This window comes from Habropoda laboriosa, unplaced genomic scaffold (genome assembly GCF_001263275.1).
Source record: "Habropoda laboriosa isolate 0110345459 unplaced genomic scaffold, ASM126327v1 scaffold718, whole genome shotgun sequence".
Lineage (NCBI taxonomy): Eukaryota > Metazoa > Arthropoda > Insecta > Hymenoptera > Apidae > Habropoda > Habropoda laboriosa.
In genome coordinates, this window is record NW_017100942.1 from 1,481,652 (window position 1) to 1,509,187 (window position 27,536).

The 27,536-nt window shown below is 35.2% G+C and overlaps 1 protein-coding gene across 1 annotated transcript in view; it reads left to right on the forward strand.

Moving 5' to 3' along the window:
• Positions 1–27,536, forward strand: part of LOC108577626 (cadherin-89D) — an 89,008-nt gene that overhangs the window by 37,967 nt on the left and 23,505 nt on the right. Inside the window, exons 2-5 of the mRNA XM_017940803.1 lie at positions 19,886–20,016; positions 21,248–21,406; positions 26,196–26,304; positions 27,414–27,534. Coding sequence (XP_017796292.1) covers positions 19,886–20,016; positions 21,248–21,406; positions 26,196–26,304; positions 27,414–27,534 — 520 coding nt within the window. The remainder of the gene's footprint in view (positions 1–19,885; positions 20,017–21,247; positions 21,407–26,195; positions 26,305–27,413; positions 27,535–27,536) is intronic.

Consider the following 27,536-nt stretch of genomic DNA (forward strand, 5'->3'; position numbering starts at 1 on the left):
CTTCTCCTAGATCTGCGCTTCATCAGGGTCAACCTCACGAGTGCAGCGAGCGCACGCGTTAGGCTACGGACGACTAGCTCACGCTCACCTTTTAGAAACGTGTGTACACGCGACTGCTTATGGGCGTGCTGTTTCGTGAGAATGAATTTAATCTTGCTATTGTGACTGGTATGCTGATGCACACAAGGTGTTGGAATGCTGATTCGAATCTTGGAGAAATTGAAGGTTGGATGTGAGAATGCCTAGTACACAAATTTCAGGAAAATTATTTTTTTATCAGGGAAATGATATTTATTAAGAATTTATTCGTTATATTTACCACACTATTTTATATAATTTTATCTTTAATATTTTTACTTGAATATTTTGAAGTTTTATCAATTAAGCAAAAAGAAGTTTTATATTGTCAGAAGAAAGATTTTATTGTGTTCAGTCTTCAATTTTTCAATTTTTTGTTTTTTGTGGAATGATTTGTTTACGTTGTCTAGTGATCTCTTTTTTATTTTGTGTAATTGCAAATATTTAAGGAAATTGACGAATCATTCTTTCCTTCAAAATGATTTTTTTTAAAAAGACAAGAGCAACTTTAGAGGATTAATGTTTGTACATCGTTTTCTTTAAGAAAATTTAGTTTTCTTCTTTTGAGAGAATGATAATAGCACTTTGTGCTATTATGATGCTGCTATTGCATAATTTTAATACGTGTAGTAATACATTTACACATATTTCATATTAATGTGATTTCTAAATATAACTCACATAGGAGAAACTTTAACTTACAATTAGTCCCTTTTAACTTGGAAGGAAGTCGTTAACCACACAGCATTCGTCCAATGATTTACAAATTACCAGGTTATAGGAACGGTACACGCTATAATCAAAACAGCATATCGTGATATTAAAATAACAAGTTTAATTGTTACGAATATGAAATTCCGTGAAATAACGTGTATATATGATCTTTAGATCTTTCCCTCTGCAAATACAATGGAATTTCCTTGGTGTATAAATAGCAGATTATAACGAAGAAACATAATTAAATTGCAGATTAGTAGATTCACTATTCTTTTTCAAGCACATATTTTTTAGGTATATCTTTTTGATATTTCACAAGTGTCGTTTAACAAGATATCTTCGATAAAAAAAGAAATTTGCGTTCTAAACTTCTTTAATTTTTTAAACTTCAGTTTCACAGTGAAAAAATCTGAGAAAATTCACAGACAAGTATTCCAATGGCTACAGTATCTCTGATTTTTTTTAACATTTCTATTATTCAAATTGTGAAAATATAAATTTTATCATTTGATAACTTCAACAAAAGAAAAGAGCGTTTCAAACTTTTTCAAATTTTAAAAATTCAATTTCGCAGTGAAAAAATCTGAAAAAATTCTCAGACAAGTGTTCCAATGGCTACAGTATCTCTGATTTTTTTTGTAATTTTTTATGCGATAGAGTAAGAGATACTATTGCTAAATACAGCTCTGCGATAGAAAATTTATACGAAATTCCATATTTCAAAAGTACCATGCTAGTTTATGTTTCCTCTCGTTAGCTGTCATTTTTAGATCGGAATACTTATTTATCTATTCTCTATGTCCCACTTGAATCAAATTGCCCTTCAGAAAGGAAAGGAAACCTCTCTCAAGTGTCAGTTAAAAGAGAGAGAAATTAAACTGTTGGATAGCAGGGAAATAAGAGCAACGATGAAAAAAGAAATCAGATTTCCTTTCCGAAGCGGTAGCGATCATAGTGTAGTTCTCGATCCATCCTGAGATCCTCTAGAGTATGTCGAGTTGATTGACAGCCTCGATTCGCGTAATGCCAATTTGTTCGAGTTACGGTTACTAGCACCGTCGAAAGTGAAATCGCAGCGCGCAAAAAACCCCGACACAGATTTTCGTGATAATTTATCTTCGAGTTCCTAACATTCCACCTACGCCGCGATTTAGTGCTGCCTTATTACGAAACAGGTGTTCGATATTTCTATTATTCTAACTCGTAAAAATATAAACTTTGTCGCTTGATAACTTCAATAAAAAGAAAAATCAGTATTTCGAACTTTCCGAATTTTTCAGACTTCAGTTTCGCAATGAAAAATTCTGAAAAAATTCTCAAACATGTATCCCACTGGCTAGAGTATCTCTGATTTTTTTAATACCTCTATTATTAAAATTGTAAAAATATAAATTTTGTCATTTGATAATTTCAATAAAAGAATCAGCATTTCAAACTTTCTGAATTTTTCAAACTTCAGTTTCGCAATGAAAAAATCTGAAAAAATTCTCAGACATGTATCTCACTGACTATAGTACCTCTGATTTTTTTCAACATTTCTATTATTACAACTGTGAAAATATAAATATTGTCACTTGGCAACACCAATGAAAACGAAATCAGCATTTCGAATTTTGACAATTTTGCAAATTTCAGTTTTACAATGAAAAAATCTGAAAAATTTCCCAGACATACAGCCTAGTGGCTACAGTTTCCCTGATTTTTTTCACAACTTTCTATGCGATAGAAGAAAAGAAATCGAGTTTAAACTGCATAGCTACCCCAGTAGTCAAGACAGAGCACTGTAACCTACCGCAAAGTGTTTCATTTCAGAAGCCTATCGATGTACATATCTCAATATCTAGATCAACCAGGTGTCCAGTAATTCCCATGAAAAAAGAAAATTCAAATTAATCATCGCCGTGTATCGGTACCGTTCCCTCGTTACGTCAAATTTGTCATCATTCTCGATTTCGTTTCCCGAGGAATCGCGTCGATCCTCCCTGTTTCTGCACGTTTCACAACGCGGCCTGTCCAATTTGCACAATTTCACCGCGGGAACAATTACACACGATCCAGCCGCGTGAATGTATTATGCCGGTGCTTTCTCTTTAACTTGAACTTAATTACACGGCAAACACGAAGCCTGGCCGCTTCCCTCTCAACGCTGTTACGCCTCTAGCCTGGGTTACATCGTTTTCTAACCGAGTTCGTTCCAACCAGACCTGTAAAAGCAGACGATACACATTTTCTCCCGTGGATAGAGAAGCTAACCTTCACTGCTCCGCGGAACGTTCGATTACTCTGGTCGAAAGAAAGGACGTCGAAGATAACAGGTGCAACTGATAGTCTTTCGATCGAATCATCATGTCTCTCTGTGTGTGTGTGTGTGTGTGTTGTGTGTATGTTCGGTGCAATCGACCAGGATGCAAGCCAATTGCACGCTAATTTTAGTCACAGTGCCCTACAGCGTTCCACGCTCGACCATTCATCGTGAATAATTTGCAGACATGTGCGAGGGTAAGCCGTGAGCCAGCTGAAGAAGAAGAAGAGGATCAAAAATGATGCGATCAAGAGGAACGTTTTCTTCCATTTTCTCCGTGTTCCGGTGGTTTGCTCTGGCGACGACCCTGACGCTTGTTGTTCGTCTTCATCCTGCAGCAGGTAGGATTACCCACTTCTTGTGATTGCTTCGGAATTGATGAAATGGTGCGTTTTGTGGTAATTAAAATGTGAGGTGAGTTATGGTGATTTTTGAGAAGGTGAACGCAACGATCGTCTTACGAGCTGTGTTTTTAGGAGATTATGGAGGATTTTTGGTTTACGTATTTGGGGATATATTGTGAAAGGAAAGGAGAGTGTTGGGTGATTTAGAAATTGGTTGCGAAGGTTAGAATATTATTGTTAAATTTTTATTGAAATTTATATAATTTATGCAATTGTTAGGTGACATTTTCTGCTGGGTTTGAAGAGTGACAAAGTGATAGAAACGTAGACATTTAAGGGAAGGATATTAATAAATTATTAAAAAAATCATGAAATACAGGGTTTCATTTTTCACGAGTTAGTTTGTAATGAAAAATTCAGAAACGTAGATACTTCAAGGAAAGATACTAATAGGCAATGTAAAAAATTATAAAATCATGAAATATATCGTAACGGAGAATTAAACACGGTTCATTTTCGTGTTAGAATAGAATTTTACGGCAATTTCGAAGAATTATTTTCGTTTGGAAAATTTTCACAGCATTATCGATTTCAATGTGGCGATAAGAGCGCGTAAAAGCTCTAGATAAAAGTCGTATTGTTTCTGGCACACGATATTTAATTCAACAGATTTTCTGCACCGCTTCGACCGACATAATTTACTTCGGCGAGATCAGATTTTATCGACATATCTTGAACGCTATACGATGGAGGTTTTATTAGAAATCTATGCGCAAATTTCTATCAATCTCATTGCTTTTTCACGCGTATTATTGCACTGTAACAGTGGCAATGGGCGCCATGTTTACTTTAAGCTGAGCTAGATTTATCAAATAATTCTACGCTGAGTTTATCAACAAAGTATACACTTTTAAATAATTCAAAGTATTACAAAATAATTCTACACTAAATTTATCAATAAAAGTACACATTTTTGGTAATACTAAGAGTTTGACTTAAACTTCGTAATTTCAAGGTATTTATTTCCTAAAGAATTGATAAAAATATTTATCACATCTTTATCTTTCATGTGTCATATTAAAAAATTCTGAATTTCCTGGAGAAGCAATAGAAACGATTTTCACTGACATAGATGTAAATTTGACATTTTAAATCAGAAAAATTTGTAAACGTAACAATATTATAAAAAGTACCAATTCCTTTTACCAACTTCTTCATCGATAAAAGAAGTATTCTTATAAATAATTATACGTTCGCACACAATCCGAAAATTCCACAAGAGGAGGTCGAATGTCTGCAAGTGATGTATCACCGAGAAAACATTCAAATAATTCAGAGTGCTTTCGACGCAAGATGTTTCCGACAAATATCGTCGTTATTACATGTAAAATAACCAAATTCCTCCACACTCTATACTCCACTTTCGAGTGGCATTCAAATTCAAACAAAAACCGACGGAATTTCGTTGGCCGCTCGTAACTTTTCGCGCATCTGAAACTTTTTCTGCCCGGTTGAATTATTAAAGCGGCAGGAATAACTCGTAACTTACCCTCCGTTCTTATTCTCTGATAAAAAAAAAATATGAAAAAATATAAAACGAAAATCTCGTCACGCGTATAACGAGATGCAAAAAAAAAAAAAAGAAGAAGAAAAGTAATGAAAGTAACGTACGACCGATGTGTTACACGTTATTTATTAATTTTCTTTTCTGCATGCGTGAAGTGCGAGGTAAATACACCCAGATAAATTTATTCCCGACCTACTATCGCAAGCGACACTTTCAGAAACGTTGCTCCACGGCGAAGATGGACCGTTGATTCTCATCGTTACCATTTCAGATCGTGAGATCGAGGCCTCGTTCTTATTCAATCTGCAATTTGTTGCTTGTTAATGAATCTTCGCCTCGTGCTTCGCAAACGAATTAATTAAATCGGTGGCTAGTGAAGTGCGGCGTGTTAGTGTTGTTAATAATCTGAGGTCGAAATTGAAAAATGGTGGAAATGTGGCGAGGTGCTGGATGTTTAGTAAGGAGAAATTAATAAAGTGTATGAAACACTAGAGAAATTCCACGTCTTCAAATATTTCGCTGTGTAAAAAATTATTGTTAAACTAATTTCAAATAGAAAATAGAGTGTAATTTTTATCGATGTGAAATTAAGTACTAAGGATAATAAAAAATTAGGAGAAATTTTTAGGAATTTTTACTAAATTTTTAGTAACTCTTAGAAATTGAAAGTTTACGAGCAATAGAGAAATTTTGATGTGAAATTAAGAAAACATTTTACAGTACTTTTGTGCTTGGTGTAAATATGTGTAGATTTATATTATTTTTTAAGTATCCTTCCAAATTCCAGATACATATTATCCCCTTCTCTGGAAGCAATCTCTTTGACAGCTCTCGAAAAGTAAAAGTTTCCTACTTTCTTAGTGTTTGTTTCTTGCTGCTCTTCATCTCGCTACTTTTAATTATTTTCACCCCTGTATTCATTCTTGTGTGCACACCGAAGTTACATTCAAGGTCTCGGAAATGCACACGAACAGTGTTCACACGTATAATGGAAAACTAGCTGAATATATTTTGCGACAAATCGAACAAAAAATGTTATTACTTATGTCAAACGTTTTTACTTTTTTTATTCTTGATAATACGATTTTACAATAATTTTCGTGTAATTTTTACAAATTTTTTCAACCTACACTATTTATACATTAATAACTTCAAATTATCTGACTTGATAATAATTTAATAATTCAAATTTTCTAATAATAATTTTAATATCCAACTGATCTGATTTTACAGTAATTCAATTTTTCTAATAATAATTTTAATATTCCAAATGATCTGATTTTGCAATAATTCAACAATTCAAATTTTCCAACGACAATCAGCAGGATGTATTTCACAAGTTTATCGCGAAAAATTTATCCGCACATTCTTTAAAACGCCAACTTCTAAATATAAATTACTTTTCTAAATAATCGACGGCATCGATCGAACGTTCCGCGGTCTCGAGACTCTCGAGACACTCCGCATTCTCATTCTGTCGCGTGAAAATCTGTCTTGTTCCGCGAGAAGCTGCGAAATAATGTATCGAGGCCGCGGAGGATCTTCGATCGCGGGCGTAACGAGTGTTTAGTTCCGCCTTTGGCACCGGAATTTCGTCGTGTCCTTTTTCATCCCTTGATAAACGAGGACATTGTTGAAGGGAGGAAGACAAGAAGGGCTGGAATGCGACCGACAATGTACTGTCGCATAAACCGGGCAGAACTACTTAAATCTACGTGTACACTGACTCAACTTTGAAACCAGTTTTCAGTCAGCCAGAGACGAATTGTTTGCCGGAAGTTTCAGGTGTAACTTGTGCACAATGGTGAACAGGATTTTCGGAAGGCCTGAGAATTTCGTTGTTTCCCCAAGAAAGAGCAATAATTTTTGCTTTTATTCTGAGAATATTTAGGAAAAATCTGTTTCTTCCCACTTCGTAGGCAAACTGGGGTAGGTTAGGTTCGAGCCTAATTTTTTCACTGCTACAGGCTTTCAAAAAATCTGAAAAAATCCTGGGACACTTGTCGAAGTCTCTACTACACTTCCCATAAAAATAAAAATTCGCTTCGAAGAAATAGAGCAGTGAAATCTCTCTTAGATCATTAACGTTTTCACACTCCATAGGCAAATTGCATCGTCCACATTCAACCTTAACCTTTTCACCGTTCTAATCTCTCAAAAATCCTAAAAAAATTCTGGGACACTCATCAAAGCCTCTACTAAATTTCCACTAAAAATAAAAATTCATTTGAAAACAATACAGGAACGAAATCTTAAATAAATTATTTTCCGAAGAAACACGATCTATTTAAAGTTCCCAACCACCAATCTAATTCTACAATCTACCGTACACCCTGTGTATTAAAATTTCTACGTTGGTACATGGCGATAATCGAGGTAGATCCTGGGACAACTGCTTAAAATTGAACAACTTAGCTCGGACAGGATCGTTTTAAAACGTAACGGCGAAGAGTGTCTCGGACCTGTGGTCGGTGATGTATGGGCATGTCCAAGCGATACACTGATGTCCGCGACGTCGAAGCGATGGAAGTGCGGAAACGTGCAAAAAGCCGGCCGACCTTGTCCCACTTCCGTCGAAGCTTTGGGGAACGAGCTTACTTGTGTAAATGCTGCACAACACATGCAGCAGCCGCGTAGTCCAGCCGTTTCGTTATGTAATCGTTTCGTTATGTGTACCGGCCGTTTCAGAACTGTCGCCGCTCTAGTTGAAGTGTTTCGATGTTGGTACGAGCAAGGAACAATCTGCTGGTGGTTACGAGGAACTTAATTGGCGGCGGGGAGATGGTTTTGCCTAGTTCAATTTTCATACAAAGTTCTCCATTTTTCAGTGTTCGGAAGGAATGAAAAATTGAATTTCTTTCTTGGAATTTTGGTTGATTTTTTTTTCCAACATTCAAAATTAGAATTTCGTTTAGAAGATTTATTTACGTTAATTTGGCTCTACTGAGTGTTTGGTGTTTGAGTTAAATTTAGATACAAAGTTCTCCATTTTGGCTCGTTTCAGAGGAATGAGAAATTGAATTTTATTCTTGGAATTTTGGCTCGTTTTTTTTTTTAACATTCAAATTTAGAATCTGATCTAGAAGATTTGTGTACATTAATTTGGTTCTATTGAGGTTTGGTGTTTGAGTTGAATTTTGATACAAAGTTCTCCATTTTGCAGTGTTTGGAAGGAAAGAAAAATTGAATTTTATTCTTGGAATTTTGGCTCGTTTTTTTTCTTGGTGAAATTCAAATTTATAATCTGATTTAGAAGATTTGTGTGCGTTAATTTGGTTCTATTGAGTGCTTTATTTGAAGGAATGAAGGTAAGAGTAGATTTGTGGAAGATTTTTACTTTTTTCCATTCTTAGGTAAATTATGAGTGATTCATCATTTTCCATTTGGAATTAATTATACACTAGACTGGAATCACTCGTAATCTGTATGATCTAGCTGAAGTACTCTGGGAAATAAGACGTTCTAATTTCTAGACAGTATTCTAATCAAGTTTCCTGATTTCAGATAAAGAAAACAGTAATACAAAATTTAGAACGCTGATTAGAGCTCGTGAAGGTACTCAAAAAGATTTTGTTAAACTCTTAGATAAACTGATGTTAAGATTCTCAAAATACAGCCATTCTTCCTCGAATCTTCAAACTTAGCGTTAAAATATTCCGAATGAAATTTAGATAAACATAAGTCTGAATCTCTGAAACGTCCTGTACAAGCGAAACTCGCCTATATAGACGTATAAATACTTCTTGCCACGTGCATCTACTGTATCCGACGTGTTACACGTCCCCGTTGTAGATTTGTCTCCAACGTTTCTTCTGGCCGCCTCTGAAAAGTAATTTTCCTCGAATCGACTCGAGGCGAGCAAAAATGAAAGAGGGAGAGACGCGGAGAAACACATACACAGAAAGCGAGAGAGAGAAGCAACGAACGCGTCGAAGAAAGCAGGAGAAAAACAAGGGAGAAGAGAACAAGGGTGCGGGAGTAGCGGAAGAAAACAGGGAAAAGGGAAGAAAAGAGGCAACAGAGTAGAGTAAAAGACGAGATTTTCAAGGGGATTTCTTTAAAACGACCGCAGTCCTTCCACTGTCTATTTAAGAATCTCGAGAGCGCGCTTCCAAGTGATTTGATAGTTCCTACAGCCGGAATTTCCGGCAGATTATGCGTCTCCCGAATCTTTTAACCGGCAGATCGACGAAAAGAATTGAACGGCGATTGCTTCCGCCAACAAACGGTAATTCACTTTCCATCGAGCTTACAAAGAAACAGAAAAAATCACTTCACACGTACCTATTTCATTTTATCTAAGAGATCCAGTGTTTTCCTTTCTTCTCCAACTTTGTCACAATGATTCAGATAATACTTCGCAAATTTACCCGAAATTTTTCACATTCCAGTGAAGTTCTATCTCGGTGAATTATTTTAGGGGCCAAGTAAAAACTTGAGAGGATCAAGCGAGAATAATCGATCTCGCGACTTCCGTTCGGCAAAACAGAGACTCCGCGCTCATAATCAAAGCGTCCTCTTCGTCTCCACGGTGTTATTTGCTCCCTTTTTTGGACGTCGAGACCTCGATCTCGCGATATTCACTTCTTCCACGAATATCTCGCGTTGTTCCGGGTGTTCCTTTATGCTTTCCATAACCATTACACCGGTTCATTTCGTTAAGAGCGTTCATTTCGTTTTAAGAGAGTTCGTTTCGTCGACGCGTGGTGGAATTGACGGGACAACTTTTCCTGAAAAAAGGTTTCTCGGGGAACCGTTGCTGCGTAACGATCGAGTCATAGCGTGAAAAGCAATACTACGGTAATCTAATTCGCTCGAATTTTTAATCGAGACGTTTGTCAGCCGGTTAATAGCACCGGGAACTGTCGTTACACACCAGTTATGACGTATGATCGATAGCCGTAACTGGAAAAACCTGCAAAGAACCCCGAATCGATCGGCTGAAATGGCGAGCACCTCGATGCGTGTCCAACAGCGAGTATTGGCTTCGAATCGAACATGCGATCCGGTGAAAGTACCCTGTGATACGTGTATTCTGGAAACACCTGTGAACATTTAGAAAGACCGGTAACGAGAGTAGCAGACCTTTGATTCGAGAGACAGGCAAATGATAATAATCGAGGCTGGACCGCGAGTTGTTCACATGGAGTAGATAATGAAAGTGATTTTCCCTTCGGGGGACTTTTTTTCTTCGACATGGAAAAGTTCGGTATCGAAAGGACGTGATTATTTGCTTATTGAGTATATTTGTTTTTTTTTTTCGGGATTTCGTGGTTGATGTAGATTTGTTCAGAGGGATAATTATTTCAAAATAGTGTCGTGGATTTTTGAAAATTTTTGTAGTTTTTGAATGTGAATCTTATTCTTTCCTTCGAAAAATTTCAGCGAAGAGATGTGTTCACGCGACACTATTAATTTTTGGTAACTAAGGAAGTGATAAATATATGGAATAATTATTTAAAATACTGTATTATGGTTTTTGAAAATTTTTGCGCACTTTATATCTGAATTTTTCCTTTTTCTCGAAAAATTTTAGCGAAGAAATACATTTCACGCGACATAATTAATTTTTGGTAACGAAGGAAGTGATAAATATATGAAATAATTATTTAAAATACTGTGTTACGGTTTTTGAAAATTTTTGCACACTTTATATCTGAATTTTTCCTTTTTCTCGAAAAATTTTAGCGAAGAAATACATTTCACGCGACAAAATTAATTTTTGGTAGCGAAGGAAGTGATAAATATATGAAATAATTATTTAAAATACTGTATTATGGTTTTTGAACACATTTATAATTTTTATATCTGAATTATCCCTTTTCTTCTTTTTTAATTTTAGTGAACAGGTGTGTTCCATGCGACATAATTAATTTTTGGTAGCGAAGGAAGTGATAAATATATGAAATAATTATTTAAAATATTGTGTTATGGTTTTTGAAAATTTTTGCGCACTTTATATCTGAATTTTTCCTTTTTCTCGAAAAATTTTAGCGAAGAAATACATTTCACGCGACATAATTAATTTTTGGTAGCGAAGGAAGTGATAAATATATGAAATAATTATTTAAAATACTGTATTATGGTTTTTGAAAATTTTTGCGCACTTTATATCTGAATTTTTCTTTTTTCTCGAAAACTTTTAGCGAAGAAATACATTTCACGCGACATAATTAATTTTTGGTAGCGAAGGAAGTGATAAATATATGAAATAATTATTTAAAATATTGTGTTATGGTTTTTGAAAATTTTTGCGCACTTTATATCTGAATTTTTCCTTTTTCTCGAAAAATTTTAGCGAAGAAATACATTTCACGCGACAAAATTAATTTTTGGTAGCGAAGGAAGTGATAAATATATGAAATAATTATTTAAAATACTGTATTATGGTTTTTGAAAATTTTTGCGCACTTTATATCTGAATTTTTCCTTTTTCTCGAAAAATTTTAGCGAAGAAATACATTTCACGCGACAAAATTAATTTTTGGTAGCGAAGGAAGTGATAAATATATGAAATAATTATTTATTAACGAAGAGATACGTTTCACGCGACGCTATTAATTATCGATAGCAAAGGATCGCTTTTTAATTATTAATAATTTCAAAATCTGTACTTGCACGTTTCAAAATAAGGAAGATCAACGAAATGTAATGTACAGGTTACGGAACATGTCCTTTCGATAGACATTGAGATTGCACTTTCTTCTTTCATGAACGAATTGCATAAGTATAGTTCACCAGTATGGTTACTTTCAAGCGTCTACTACGTGTGCATTTCACGCTAAGTAAAGACGCTTTATTAAAAGCGTTATAAACTATAAGAATTTAAAACTTTAAACCTACGGAACTCGCGAGAGAGTGCATAATATAAAAACAAGACTGAACGACTTTATACGCTCTTGGGAAATGTTTCCTCGCGGTATAATAAGTCGGAGCTCCGATAAGCTACAATAAGTAGCGTATTAAGTTAAGGCTCGAACCTTTGGCTTCTCGATTTAAGCGAGGCAGATTTTCCACGCAGACAGTTTGAAAAACGTTTACTGCTGATTTCATCACGTTTCAACGTTAGCGAAAAGAAATATGTGCATGCATAAGAAACGTTTCTCTTTCTTATGCATTTACATATTTTTGAAAAGAGTTTTTTTTCCAAATCACACTTTTTGTCTGTTTACAAATTTTTAATGCCAGAGATACTTGAACCGTGTGATATAAAGTGTGTCAATTCACGAAACAACGAATTTCAGCCTCTTATAAGACTCATATTTGTCATTTCTTCTTTATTTTAATAAGCACTGCATTATTTTTCTTAAAACATCTTTTTTCTCGTGCACAGTGTTTGAAAAATTAATTTTCGCGAAGAAGGGGGTGAAAATAAAATTTGATTAACAAAAATGTTATTTAGAAAATGTTACAAAGTCTCAAATTTGCTATTTCTTCTTTATTTTAACGAATATCGTGTTCCTTTTCTTAAAACATTTTTTTTTCTTTATATAGAATTACTTTTGTGAAGCTAGTTTTCACGAAGAAAGAGGTGAAAGAACACAAATGTTATTTAAAAAATGTTAGAAATTCCTGAGATATCAGTGTCCAATGTTACTAATCTAAAACTCAAATCCAGTCAGTCTTTTTTATCATCCAAGAAGCAATTTTATAGAAAATGTTGGAAAAGTTGTTTATAACTGATAATTAGGCTGCAAATTTTTCTGTATCTATGGAAAATCTGAAGGCACAGAAGTACACAGAATAAACCCAAAATACAATACTCGCTATAATATTTAGCGAATAAAACAATCGTCTATCTAGCTTCTATGTTTTTAATTATATTCGTGAATATAAAGATATGAAATTGCATAAAAATCCTATCATCGATAATATACATTTACGTTTTTTCTCCGCGAATGGTTTGCAATCAGAAAGAACCATCTAAGCCGAGCTTTCGATAGAGCATCGATGCTTCACGATCGATTCCAATTTTTCCCGGGCTGAGAGGCCCTACAAAGAAAATGCAGTGTCGCCCATAAGTTTTCCCGGAAAACAAACATCTGTAAGCAACGTGTCAGGGACGAAGGCATCGTCGAAGTTCGTGCGTGGTCGTTAAATTTTCTTACAAATAGGTACAAACTACATCGTGTGCCACATTCCCCCGCCTCCTCTTTGTGAACTGTGAGCAAACCACGAGGAAATTATTCATTCCCCTTTTTTCGAAACATCATGATAGCTTCCTGCCGGTCGTTCATCGCTCGCATGGCCTCTTGAAATCGAGAGTGCCTCGTTCTCGTTTCGACGAGCACATCGTCCTAAATTGTTATTAACAAGTAAGAAATTTTAAAAATTTTCAAATTTAATCACTCGTTCACTTCCACTTCAGATGCAACATAAAATAAATATTGATAGGGTATTTAATTCCTACTGTCGTATTAGTTTATACATAGCTTAGTTAAACACTGCAACTGTAAAATTATACAAACAACTTCGTATAGAAAGATCGAAGAATTTTTTAACTTACACTTCTCTAAAAAAAATTTATTAGGCCATTTGTTGCAGCATTCTACTTTCAAATAAATATGGAATATCGAATTCAAAAATATGCTCTCGCAGTGACCCAAAATTACAAAATGCAAAATACATAAAAATTACCTAAATTGATAGTGTTCAATGAAAAATTTGTCGCGCCATTTGTTACAGTATTCTACTTTCAAATATATATCCAATATTTTAGAAGGAAATTCGCAAGAAAGCTGAAAATCCAAAAATCGCTGTGGCGCAAAATTTCAAAATGCAAATTTCTTAGAAACGACCCAAACTTATATAGTATTCTCTTCTCGTTATACACTCACACGCCTGTAAATTACACACATCGAACACTCCAAAGGAAAATTCGCAAGGAAGCTTAAAATCCAAAATTCCCAGTGCCTCGAAATTTCAAAATGCAAATTACTTAGAAACGACCCAAACTTATTACAGTATTCTCCTCTCACTATACACTTACACATCGATCATTTCGAAAGAAAATTCGCGAAGCATCTTAGAATCCAAAAATCGCTGTGGCGCAAAATTTCAAAATGCAAATTTCTTAGAAACGACCCAAACTTATATAGTATTCTCTTCTCGTTATACACTCACACGCCTGTAAATTACACACATCGAACACTCCAAAGGAAAATTCGCAAGGAAGCTTAAAATCCAAAATTCCCAGTGCCTCGAAATTTCAAAATGCAAATTACTTAGAAACGACCCAAACTTATTCCAGTATTCTCCTCCCACTACACACTTACACATCGAACATTTCGAAAGAAAATTCGCGAAGCATCTTAAAATCCAAAAATCCCAGTGCCTCTAAATTTCAAAAAGCAAATTACTTAAAAATCCCTCACTCGTCTCTCGCAATTCACACGGCGAGCATTTCTCTCTTCATATTTCGACAATTCGAACCGTACCACGCTCGGAAACAAATCTGACCGCTCTAATCGCAACTTTTCTCATGCTTGTATCGTCGAATCAACAGGGCCGAAAAAAATGGAGAAAAACCCCTGGACAATGCGCGCCGCACGATGCCCAAGATCGACGCGATGATCGCGGCCCTGAATAAATTTGAGATAAGATCTGGCACGGTGGGACGCGAACTTCCTCTGGTTTCAGTCCATTCTGGGTATCGTCCCTCCGATCTTTTCCCTTTCGCAGTCGGAAACAATGTTTTACAGAGGCGTCCAGTCTGGAGCGAGCTAATTAGTCGGGGTTGCCGGCCAACTGGATTCACAACGGATCCACTTGAAATATGAATCCCCCGCGCTTTGCACGTCCACATGGATGAAAGTACGCCACGGCTAGCCAGTTTTCCACATAGTAGAAACATGTCTGCGGATGTATGTATGGAAGTAAGTAAGTACTGTATCTCGCGTCTCTCGTCGAGCGGTTATTTCTCCTGGTTTTCACCGTGTCGGGATTTTAGCAGCTTTTTGGTTCAAGTAACAGTACAGGAAATATAAGATCGCTCGGTAGATTTTGTAGGACATGGCTGCTTTCCTCCTCGGGTCAATATGAAAAGCAGTGAAAATTATGTTTTTAAGTAATCCCTTGTCACATTTAGTCTATTTAATTTTTCGCTTGGTAAATTTTACGTTCATTTTTTTAACCCTGCTATCCTCCTCGGGTCAATATGAAAAGCAGTGAAAATTATGTTTTTAAGTAATCCCTTGTCACATTTAGTCTATTTAATTTTTCGCTTGGTAAATTTTACGTTCATTTTTTTAACCCTGCTATCCTCCTCGGGTCAATATGAAAAGCAGTGAAAATTATGTTTTTAAGTAATCCCTTGTCACATTTAGTCTATTTAATTTTTCGTTAACTTTTTTTTATCATGATGCCCTCCTCGAATCAATATGAAAAGTAATGAAAATTAAGTTTTTAGGTATTCCTTTATTATATCTAGTCTATTTCAATTTTTGATAATTTAGTCTATTTAATTTTTCGTTTGGTAAATTTTACGTTCATTTTTTTAACCCTGCTGTCCTCCTCGGGTCAATATTGAAAGTAATGCAAATTATGTATACAGTATGAATACTATGTTCTTAAGTATTCCTTTGTCAAATTTTTTTTTTAAATAATAACTTATTTAATCTCAATTCTATTTATTACGTATAATTAATGTTATCTACTTAATTTGAAAGTTAACATTAAAATTTAATTCTTAATTTGAGGTTGAATCTGGAGGCGAAGTTAACGCCTTTAAGAACAGATACCTTGTTGGAGAAATTGATTTAAGCTCACAGAGTCATCTGAAACAAACAAATAACAAAGATTTACGATCTACGTGACTTGAAAGTTACATATTTATCTATCAAGTGTACAAATTAATTCGTCATTCTTTCACTAATCATTTTTATCAGTTTTCGACAAGAATTTCGTGGGCAAATGGGACATAACATTACACAGGAAAATCCAGAAATTTTATAGAAGTAAACAAGTGTCATTTCTTAAGCGGATATTTCGCATCGTCATTGTCCATATTTATATATCTTCTTAGCGTACGTAGGAAAGAACAGAAATACGCACGATGGAAAATTTGTCTGGTTAGTATGAGCTTTGTACAAAAACCGTTGCTCTAGCGTCGAGAAAAAGCTTCGAGTTAGTTTTTGCCTGCAGATTTACGCGAGACTTAACTTTCTTGTGAAAGAAAACTTGGCCCTTTTTTGCGACTGCCCGACACAGTTTCTTGTGCATTTTCTTTTCGCCATTCAATAACAATGTGTCTCGTACTTTGCACATAATTGAATTTGCATTGAATTGTTGTAAACACTGCTCAACACTTTGCATTGCATTTTAAAAATAGAGGTTAAATGGTTCAAATAATTTACACACAATTGTTGCATTGAACTTTCCCATATACACTACCGGTCAAAAGTTTGGAATCACTGAGCTTTGCAATTTACACAAAAATTTCCAGAAAAAGGTCAGCGACTTTGAGAATTTTTTATCATTCGAATCAATCAGATAAATTGATAAAAGTAGATTTGAGATAAACTTCGAATCTATAAAAAATTAGCAGCAGATCTAATATTGATAAAAAGTGGGAGGTGGTTCCAAACTTTTGGCCGGTAGTGTACAATACTGTAATGCATGGTTGTTACTCACAATAGTTAATTAAAAACGTTTCATTGAACGTTCTCTACGTGTAATTCAAACGAACAGATTATAAATACTTTACTCAATTAAAAAGAAAATAACAGTGCACTGTGTTACAATAGAACTTCTCACTTTTAATACTTGCAATAGGCTCACAAAGTATTTACCTAATTACTAACTATTCTATTGTACAATGCCACGTTTGCTTTTTCAATATGGAATGAAAAATTTCCTTCTCAGTGTACATAGAAACGAATCTCTTATCTAAATCTTATTAAAATCGCGAAAAATTACAAATTCGAAATTCTAATTTTCTAATTTTCTAAACTCTCTCGAAATTCTAATTTTTTCTAATTTTCTAATTTTCTAAGATTTTCGTTAACCCTTTCAGTGCTTCGCACACTTTCACCTCAGTTTAATCCTCAATATTTGCCCTTCACGCGCTTCCATCTTAATTCAATAAAATGACACATTTAAAAAAATTTAAAAAAATTTGAAAACCCCAAAATAAAAGATCGATGACCTGTGATCAGAAACCTGTCGCAGCGAAAGGGTTAAGCGTTGCAAGAAATAAGTAGCTATCGTCCACAAAAAACGGCGGTTTTCTGCAGAAAGTGAGGGAGGAATGACAGAGTTTGCAACCTGTGCAAAATGGCTCCAGGTGGATAACCATCGACCTTTCGAACGCTTCCTGAACGACAAGAAAAACGTGATTACGTTGCCTCATGTTATTATGGCACGTTGAACCGCCTCCGATCCTTGAGAAACGTTGACCAGGTACACGCTAGATTCAACGGAGAATGACAGAAAAATCGTGTGTTATCGAATCGTGCTGTGGGCTGTTTTTTTTGTATTACTTCTCGATACGCAAAAATGTCGCGAACTTGTTTTAAGCGCGTGCTCGACTGTCGCGGGACATTTTTAAACGTACCACACGCGCCATTTAATTGCCAGTGGACTGCGTCTAGTGACACGTTTTCCAGAGCGAGTTCTGTTATGTCGATAATCAAAGTAGAGCTGCAGAAAAAAAAATCGAAGTTAGATTGAGATATCAATTGGTTACGTGATAATTTGCTTTTTCATCTCGTTTATGGCACAGTTTCGTGGTTTGTTCTTGCACGGGTTTCGCGTTTTGGATGTTTCTAAATTAACACAGGGTTTTAAACGAAACTTATGATACCATCGAAGAGAAATTAGAAATGATAAAAATATTTCTGAAGTGGCTTCAAGTGTTTTTACTTCAAGTTTCGTATTGAAAAAATTAGGTTTGAGAAGAATTAGTAGCAAAATGTGCACGAGAGAATTTGGACAATTTGTTTTACCTGAGATTTGCAAATTTCAAATTTTTTAAGTAAATGTTATACTCAGCTTAATTTTTTTTTCACTCGAGTTTCACGAGTTAAGGTACTCAGACAAGAACTTTGTCACGCAATTTCAACATTACCAAGTAAATTCAAACCGAAGCAGTTGTATAAGAGTAATTCGTCACTCGTTCGGTTCATTAGGTTTATCAGCTTTAAGAAAAGGAAAGAGTTACATAAACACATCTAATTACCTCATACACGATCTCATTGTCTCGATGTCTAAACTAGTTAACACTGTAAACATACTTACTCGTGATTTTTACAATGATTAACAAACTTCGCGTAATTACTTTCCCGAGACATTACGCATAACATCTTTCTACTTCTTAATGAAGTATTACATAATTAAGTATTACGTATAGATAATTGAATGTTCTAAATCGTAAGCAAAGTGAAATTTCGTATTCTGGTTTATTACGTATCGCAGAACTATTAATATCTCACACTTTAACCCTCTAACAAACATTTCCACTCTAAAACTGTTAAACGAGATATCGAAAATACGAAAATAATTTTTTAACATCAACTTCTATCTCAACTTCAGATATTAATTAAGCTTTAGACGAATATTCGAAAGAAACGTTTCTTAATTCTTTTTTCAAGTGGTTTTTCCATTTTGAAAGTTATGTTACATCGAACTGGATTTATGAAAGATTAATTAGAAGTAAATGTATACATACATTCGTGTAGGAAGTTGTCAAATTGGGAAGCGGTATATTTTCTAGCCACCTGTGCGTAACTCATAAAGTTCGCGTGGACGAAAAATACCTTTTCGCCGGTACCTTTGGAAAAATGATAAAACTCACGGTATCAGGTTTTAACGTGTCACTTGTCTGCCACGGTCTATGAGCTTTAATCGCGATAATACCACTCGATAGTCAAATTAACCACGCCAAGATGTAAATTCCACCGACAATCCTTTCACTTACAACTGGACCCTATATTTCCCCGAAGTTTTCGCGCGAAACGTGTTTCCACAGATACTTAGGTACAGGCTGTGCAACTTTACGACCCACGATTAATATTTCCTATGTGAGAATCTGGTTTGTTGGGGGGGAAAAGGGGAAAAAAACAATTGTAACGGATGAACGAGAAAAGGTAAAACTGTCGTAGGAATCAGTTGCGGGAAATGGGAAAGTCCGATTGGGAATTACTGCTAGAAAGTATTTGATTGGTACCTGAATTCTATTTTAAACTGTGAAAACGGATGTTTAAATGTTCCTCTTCATAGATCGCTGCCAATTGGATTACGAGGAGTATTCGTGAATTGTTAAATATTCCCTTGTCACGTGCGCAAATAAATTGTTTAATGCAGGACGAAATTTTGAACTTGATTTTATAAAAATTTATCTCGAATTGTTTCATATAGGATAAAATTCCAAATGTTTAATTTTACTTTACACAAATTGATTTTAAATTGTTTGGCGTAAGTTAATATTACAAATTTTTGATTTTATTTCATGATATAAGTTAAAATTTAAAATTCCTAATTTTATTTTACAAAAATTTATTTAGAATTGTCTAATGGATGTTAAAATTTTTGCTAAATTCTACGAACCTTAGTCTATGTCCTTTTCCATAAATAATATTAATTTTCAGTTACTTATAAGGAAGCAAACACTGTTTCCTTAAAAATTGTATAAAAACATTTTCTTCCTTTCCCTTATGTATTTCTAACTTAAAAATTTTAATTTAATAAATTTAATTTCTATCCATTAGAAATTTCAGTTTCGCTGAAATTTGATCAGTGATTATATCTTAATCGCTGCAAGAATCGAAGAAAAATAATCAAATCTTTACTACAAATGCACATAAAACAAAAATCCGAGATAACAACAGATTTCCCTAAGATCCAATAAAAGATCGTTAATTTCAAGTTCACTTTGCGCAGGATGCCAGTTCTATCCAATAGGGGAGTACCTGAAGTTCGTCAGGGTGCCAGAAAACTTGGCCAAGGGCACGGAAATCCTATCACTGGAAGCTCATCCGAGAAATCACGTCTCAATTATGCCAGTGGATAAAGTAAGCACTCTATTTCTCACATCGTCTATTCTATCCAGCAGTCTGTCTAAACTTTTTACACCACTAATGTGCTGTGTAATCGTCGGCTACGTTAGATGAAGTCATAGTTATTATGTGTATATCGTGACATGGAGCTAATAATGATGAAATAAGCTTCTTACTCGCGAAGATTTCTTTCATTAGAGAATCGAACGGTATAATCTTGTTTCTTTTCATTGGCTTAATTCAATCGCAATTCACTCTATTAACGGTTGCTCCAGAGTTTCAGCGGTGAGATCGGTGAAAGTAAACGAAAGAGATTTCTAGTTCAATCGGTGTACGACGATGATTGATATTGTAAAATAATAAATTGTAAATACATGTAATTCGTTAATGTCTAATATAAATTTCAATGTAAATTGGAGATGTTATTTTTCGTGTCAGTATGTCATTTCAGCTGTGAATCTTTAGCTTCTCGTTTGCAGTATTTTTCAAATGAAAAATGCATTAGTGTAGTTACATTGTAAATGAACTTTAACGCGATCGAAGATATTTAGAAAATAATTTTTTACCGTATGCGTATTTCGAAATAAAAATGCATTAATACAACCGAGTTGTAAATCAACTTTAACCCTTTTGCGCAACTAATCCTCCAATAATTGCGATACTCTTTAATTATTCTTTTTCACTTTCCGTATTGCGTTATCATTTATTTTATTGCAAAAGGAGTAAGTTAGAGCATTATAAATAATAGAAAGCTTATTTCTACACGTCTAAGAAATAATGAAGGAAAAGTACAAAATTTATCACTTTTGGCACATCAAATTGCGAGAAATGTGAGCGTTAAAGGGTTAACCAGGGTTGCAAAGATTTTCGTAATCGAAAATTGCTTAGAAACGAAACATTGCAATTTCAAATGAAATTATTTTCTAAAGCACCGTTTAAACATTTTGACCATTTCTTCGTCGATATCGAACACCGAAACCTCGACGTACACAAAATTAAAATTAAAACGCTAGTGCAAAGAGCGAGGGTAAATCGCGGTTTCAGCAACGACAGAAGAAATTATAATTCAGTGTCGCGTTGTACCGTTCAACGACACAGAGTACAGTATTTTATTTCATTTTTTCATACGAGTACTCGACTGCGCGACGTCTCTAAATGAATCACGAACGAAACAATTACATCCAAGTAGCGTGTTTACCGTTGAACGAGCATATACCGTCGCATAACCGACTTGTAACTGTTACAGGACGAAGATGCTCGTTTCTTTGCGTACAAGGAGACCAACAAGACTCACGTTTCCTTGAGACTGGCCCAGTCTCTGGAAGATCTAGTGGACGCGGACACGCCTAGGAATTTGCTCAAGTTTCGCATAGTCTGCGATTACTCCGACGGCGATGATTCACTGGTAAATTGTAGAAAGTATATTCGATCCTTGCAAATTTTCCATTAATCCATATAGAACACCTCTTTTCTCCATCGTTTTACGGTTATACGAACGTAACTTTCGGAATTGCGTCTTCTCGATCGTTGATCACGATCGAAGATTAACGAAATCATCGTGTGTGCTATATTATCGAAGCGATTATGAAAATCGTTCTTTTTCAAGGAGAATCACTGAAAGTTTCGAGTTTCCTGTCGTTTCATTAACGATCGAAAAAGCTTCCGAACGTACTCCACTTTTCCCCTAGAGATCTAGTTCCTTTTTGTGTGCGCGTGTGCCCGTAAGAGTAACTAGAGCGTGCAGGTACCGGTCTCGATACGACGAACAGGCCCCTGCTACCGGTTTTGTGGTTCTGTCACGTGCTAATAAGCGTTTATGCAACTATTTCGTAGGAATGCCTGCGATTAGAGAAACCGTTACGATACCGATTACCATTTTTACCGAACCGCCGGATTTAATTATTCTTGATCGCTGCGTGGGGATTGGTGAATTCGAGTTTGGTCAAATATCGAAGCCATTTTGGGCAAGGTTTCTTTAGTAGAAAGTTGTCTTTATCATTTGTGCATTCGGTGTTTAATTTGGATATCGGAAGGAGAAGCATTGCTTGAGTTACACTGTTTCGAAGATGGAAGAAAATAGAGTAGATTTTTCTAAAATTTAATAGTGAACGGGTGACTTTCTTTTAGAAAACAAGGGAAAAATGCCAGTGAAATAGAAAATGACAGTAATTTATTAGAAAAATGTTTCGTAAATAGTTTGCAAAGTTTAGAGATATAAATCTCGATAAAAGAAGCAAAGATTTTGTTAAAATGGAATTTCAAATTTTGTAAAACAAAACGACGACGATGATTGATATTGTAAAATAATAAATTGTAAATACATGTAATTCGTTAATGTCTAATATAAATTTCAATGTAAATTGGAGATGTTATTTTTCGTGTCAGTATGTCATTTCAGCTGTGAATCTTTAGCTTCTCGTTTGCAGTATTTTTCAAATGAAAAATGCATTAGTGTAGTTACATTGTAAATGAACTTTAACGCGATCGAAGATATTTAGAAAATAATTTTTTACCGTATGCGTATTTCGAAATAAAAATGCATTAATACAACCGAGTTGTAAATCAACTTTAACCCTTTTGCGCAACTAATCCTCCAATAATTGCGATACTCTTTAATTATTCTTTTTCACTTTCCGTATTGCGTTATCATTTATTTTATTGCAAAAGGAGTAAGTTAGAGCATTATAAATAATAGAAAGCTTATTTCTACACGTCTAAGAAATAATGAAGGAAAAGTACAAAATTTATCACTTTTGGCACATCAAATTGCGAGAAATGTGAGCGTTAAAGGGTTAACCAGGGTTGCAAAGATTTTCGTAATCGAAAATTGCTTAGAAACGAAACATTGCAATTTCAAATGAAATTATTTTCTAAAGCACCGTTTAAACATTTTGACCATTTCTTCGTCGATATCGAACACCGAAACCTCGACGTACACAAAATTAAAATTAAAACGCTAGTGCAAAGAGCGAGGGTAAATCGCGGTTTCAGCAACGACAGAAGAAATTATAATTCAGTGTCGCGTTGTACCGTTCAACGACACAGAGTACAGTATTTTATTTCATTTTTTCATACGAGTACTCGACTGCGCGACGTCTCTAAATGAATCACGAACGAAACAATTACATCCAAGTAGCGTGTTTACCGTTGAACGAGCATATACCGTCGCATAACCGACTTGTAACTGTTACAGGACGAAGATGCTCGTTTCTTTGCGTACAAGGAGACCAACAAGACTCACGTTTCCTTGAGACTGGCCCAGTCTCTGGAAGATCTAGTGGACGCGGACACGCCTAGGAATTTGCTCAAGTTTCGCATAGTCTGCGATTACTCCGACGGCGATGATTCACTGGTAAATTGTAGAAAGTATATTCGATCCTTGTAAATTTTCCATTAATCCATATAGAACACCTCTTTTCTCCATCGTTTTACGGTTATACGAACGTAACTTTCGGAATTGCGTCTTCTCGATCGTTGATCACGATCGAAGATTAACGAAATCATCGTGTGTGCTATATTATCGAAGCGATTATGAAAATCGTTCTTTTTCAAGGAGAATCACTGAAAGTTTCGAGTTTCCTGTCGTTTCATTAACGATCGAAAAAGCTTCCGAACGTACTCCACTTTTCCCCTAGAGATCTAGTTCCTTTTTGTGTGCGCGTGTGCCCGTAAGAGTAACTAGAGCGTGCAGGTACCGGTCTCGATACGACGAACAGGCCCCTGCTACCGGTTTTGTGGTTCTGTCACGTGCTAATAAGCGTTTATGCAACTATTTCGTAGGAATGCCTGCGATTAGAGAAACCGTTACGATACCGATTACCATTTTTACCGAACCGCCGGATTTAATTATTCTTGATCGCTGCGTGGGGATTGGTGAATTCGAGTTTGGTCAAATATCGAAGCCATTTTGGGCAAGGTTTCTTTAGTAGAAAGTTGTCTTTATCATTTGTGCATTCGGTGTTTAATTTGGATATCGGAAGGAGAAGCATTGCTTGAGTTACACTGTTTCGAAGATGGAAGAAAATAGAGTAGATTTTTCTAAAATTTAATAGTGAACGGGTGACTTTCTTTTAGAAAACAAGGGAAAAATGCCAGTGAAATAGAAAATGACAGTAATTTATTAGAAAAATGTTTCGTAAATAGTTTGCAAAGTTTAGAGATATAAATCTCGATAAAAGAAGCAAAGATTTTGTTAAAATGGAATTTCAAATTTTGTAAAACAAAACGGTACATACAGTGGCGCGTTAATAGCTTCATGAGGCCCCGGGCAAGTTTGAATTTTGGGGCCCCATGTGCAGTGAATGAGGTTATAAAAGATTGGTTTCGGGCCACCCTCGTTGGTGGAGGCCCCGGGCAGTTGCCCCTTGTCACTACATATCTTACAAAATAAAGAATTAAAGTGTGAAATTTCCTAATTTCTCAAAAATCGGCTTTCCGGAAAACTCCGTAATTATTCACACATCACACGTGGTTAGTTCAATTTTCAACGAAGATATAAAGCTCCAAATTGCCACACCGATGATACCAAATCGACGTTTCATTCCCGAAGCAAACATGCAAGCGGCGTTTTCCTCGAAAATGAATCTGGTAATTTTCGAAACGTGCTCACAACTCGGGAGCCACCGTTTGGCTAAAGTATGCAATAAAACTGGAAGAACATACTCTGGGTAACGTTGTTAACCAGCGCTGGTCATTTTTATCTTCGTCAACGGTCGCAGGGAGCATTTTCATGCGTTAACGCAATCTTGGTAAATGAGTCTCGAGTAATACTGTTATACTATCCCCGTTTTGTCGGCGATATTAAATATTGCAGGAAGCTAGCGGGGGGAGAAAGACAACCAATCAGAAGGAAAGGACGGAGAGGAGAATATTAAAATCGATCCAGCATACACAAATGTGACAATACCTTGAAAGGATACCATAAAGCCGCGAACAGTTCTTCTCCCCAATCTTTCTTCTCTCCTTCTTCTGCTTCTTCTGTTGAAAATATTGACGTACCTTCTTTCTGTACTAGTCTACATGCGCAGCTCTTTAAAAAGTCTCATTTCCTATTTTTATGCTCGTCGATTCCAAGGAAGATGGATACGTTAGAAATGGAGATTTAGATGCAAAGGGATGTATTAGGTCGTAGCATGAGTTCGTGTCGAATTTTATAATTTAGAGGAATATTTTTAACGAAACTTTAAATTTAGTGAAGAAAACGTAAGAGTATTCTCATTCCACAGTTTTGTTACATTTTTTCCTTTGGTAAGGTCATTCTGTCGTTGCTATAGTATTTTCTCGGATTTTCATTAAAATATTTTTCTTATGATAGAATGTTATAATTTAAAGAATCTTGAAAGGAACGTTTTAAAATTTGTTACGTGTAATGAAGTGTGATTAATTTTGATGGATAAGAGCATTTAGAGAGCGATGGGTGAGCATAAGAGTGTGTGAAATTTGGTAATTAATGAGAGAGTCGACGCACTGTTGTTAGAAAATTTGTTAAAATTAAAGTAGGTTCACATTTAAAGTTTTGTTCACATTTTGTTGTAATTAAAGTAGGGAAAAAGAAAGAATATTATTACTTTAATTTATACTAAAATCAGGAAAAATAGGCATTTTTGCTCTTCACATTCACACACACCCAGAGATTTTTAATACCAAACAGATCTCTCGTAGTTTAAACCTAACTCGCAGCCTAAACGCGCCAGGGATAATGCTACAATTCGCACAATAGGAGCCCTTTTCTCGGCCACCCGCGCGACACTTTAAGTGCAAGGAGACTCTGACAGTATGTAATCAGACACGTCTGACTCTCGTCGCATTTTATATGACTAGAAATGACTACTTGCTACAGGAGCATTATTACACAAACTTACTGAAATAAAAGTACTTAACAAGAGGTTAAAAAATAATTATAAAATTAATTTGTCACTTAAACCAACAAACAAAGAAGGTTTAACTTGTCTAAAATAAATAATCGATACAATATTCATACCGTGTATAGTACTAGATAATTCATTTGTTTCTATTCTAATTAATGCAAACGTTGCATGTCTGTTGTCCATATACCGGGAAATGGAAGCAATTGAACGTGAAAAGTGAGCATGGAATGGATTAGCGTGTAATACTAGATGCTTCTTCGAGATATAGTGGTTTAGAAGCTGTGCACGGCACACAACACTGATATATACTAACGTTTATGCTTGTAGGTGACGTCTCACCTGTCAGTGACGGTATACGTGGAGGACATAAACGATCATGCTCCGCAATTTGTCGATGTGCCTTATCACGTAACTGTGGACGAGCTTACTCCAGTCGGTGAGATATACTGCATACGAACTAGCCTTAAGTTCAGATGCGGTTAAGTCTGTTACTTCCGGGATGCTGTACCTACAGTATTTTGCCCGGAAATTCAATTTTCAGGCGAGACGAGTTCTAACCAAAAATCATGGCTTCTCTGCTGCTCACGGATATCCTTATACGTGCATCACGTGGCTACATAGAAGAATATCTTGTACAATATGTTGTTTTATATTGCCTTTTTTCTTTGAAGTTTGAATTTCCGGACTGAGCGTTAATTTAGGAGATGTGTGCAACATTTTTATTAAAAAGAATTTGGAGATTTAGAATTGTATGAATACTTTGAATTTGATTGGTTGAATTGCATAATTTGAATTTGAATATTAGAATTTGAATATCTATTTTTGGATACTTCGAATTAGAATATTTAAATTTGCATATTTTGAATTTGAAGATTTGAATGTGAATACTTTGAATTTGGATACTTTGAATTTGAATTCTTTGAATTTGGATACGTTGAATTTGAATTCTTTGAATTTGGATACTTTGAATTTGAATTCTTTGAATTTGGATACTTTGAATTTGGATACTTTAAATTTGGATACTTTGAATTTGAATATTTGAATGTGAATACTTTGAATTTGGATACTTTGAATTTGAATTCTTTGAATTTGGATACTTTGAATTTGAATTCTTTGAATTTGGATAGTTTGAATTTGAATACTTAAATTTGGATGCTTTGAATTTGAATTCTTTGAACTTGGATACTTTGAATTTGAATACTTAAATTTGGATACTTTGAATTTGAAGGAATCAATTTGAATTTTTCAATTTAAATACTTTGAATTCAATAATTTGAATTGGAATATTTCGAATTTGATTGGATCAACTTCAATCTTTCGAATTTAATTGGTTCAATTTGATAATTCAAAAGTGAATACTTATATTAAAATTTACATATTTCATTTCAAAATCAAATTCAAATTTAAATCAAATCCAAATCCAAAACTCCCCTCTATTCGTTCACGAATCCCAAAATTCCGCAACATGTGTATTCCAATCACTACACAAACCGTATGGTCAGATCTCCTTCGAATTGCCCCAAATTTCGTTTCTACGACTTGCAGGTGTGACGATATTCCGCGGTATCCACGCTGTCGATGGGGACAAGCCGAACACACCTAACAGCGACGTGCACTACGCGATAGTGAAAGGCAACGAGCAAGGGAAATTTTCACTCGAATCCGGCC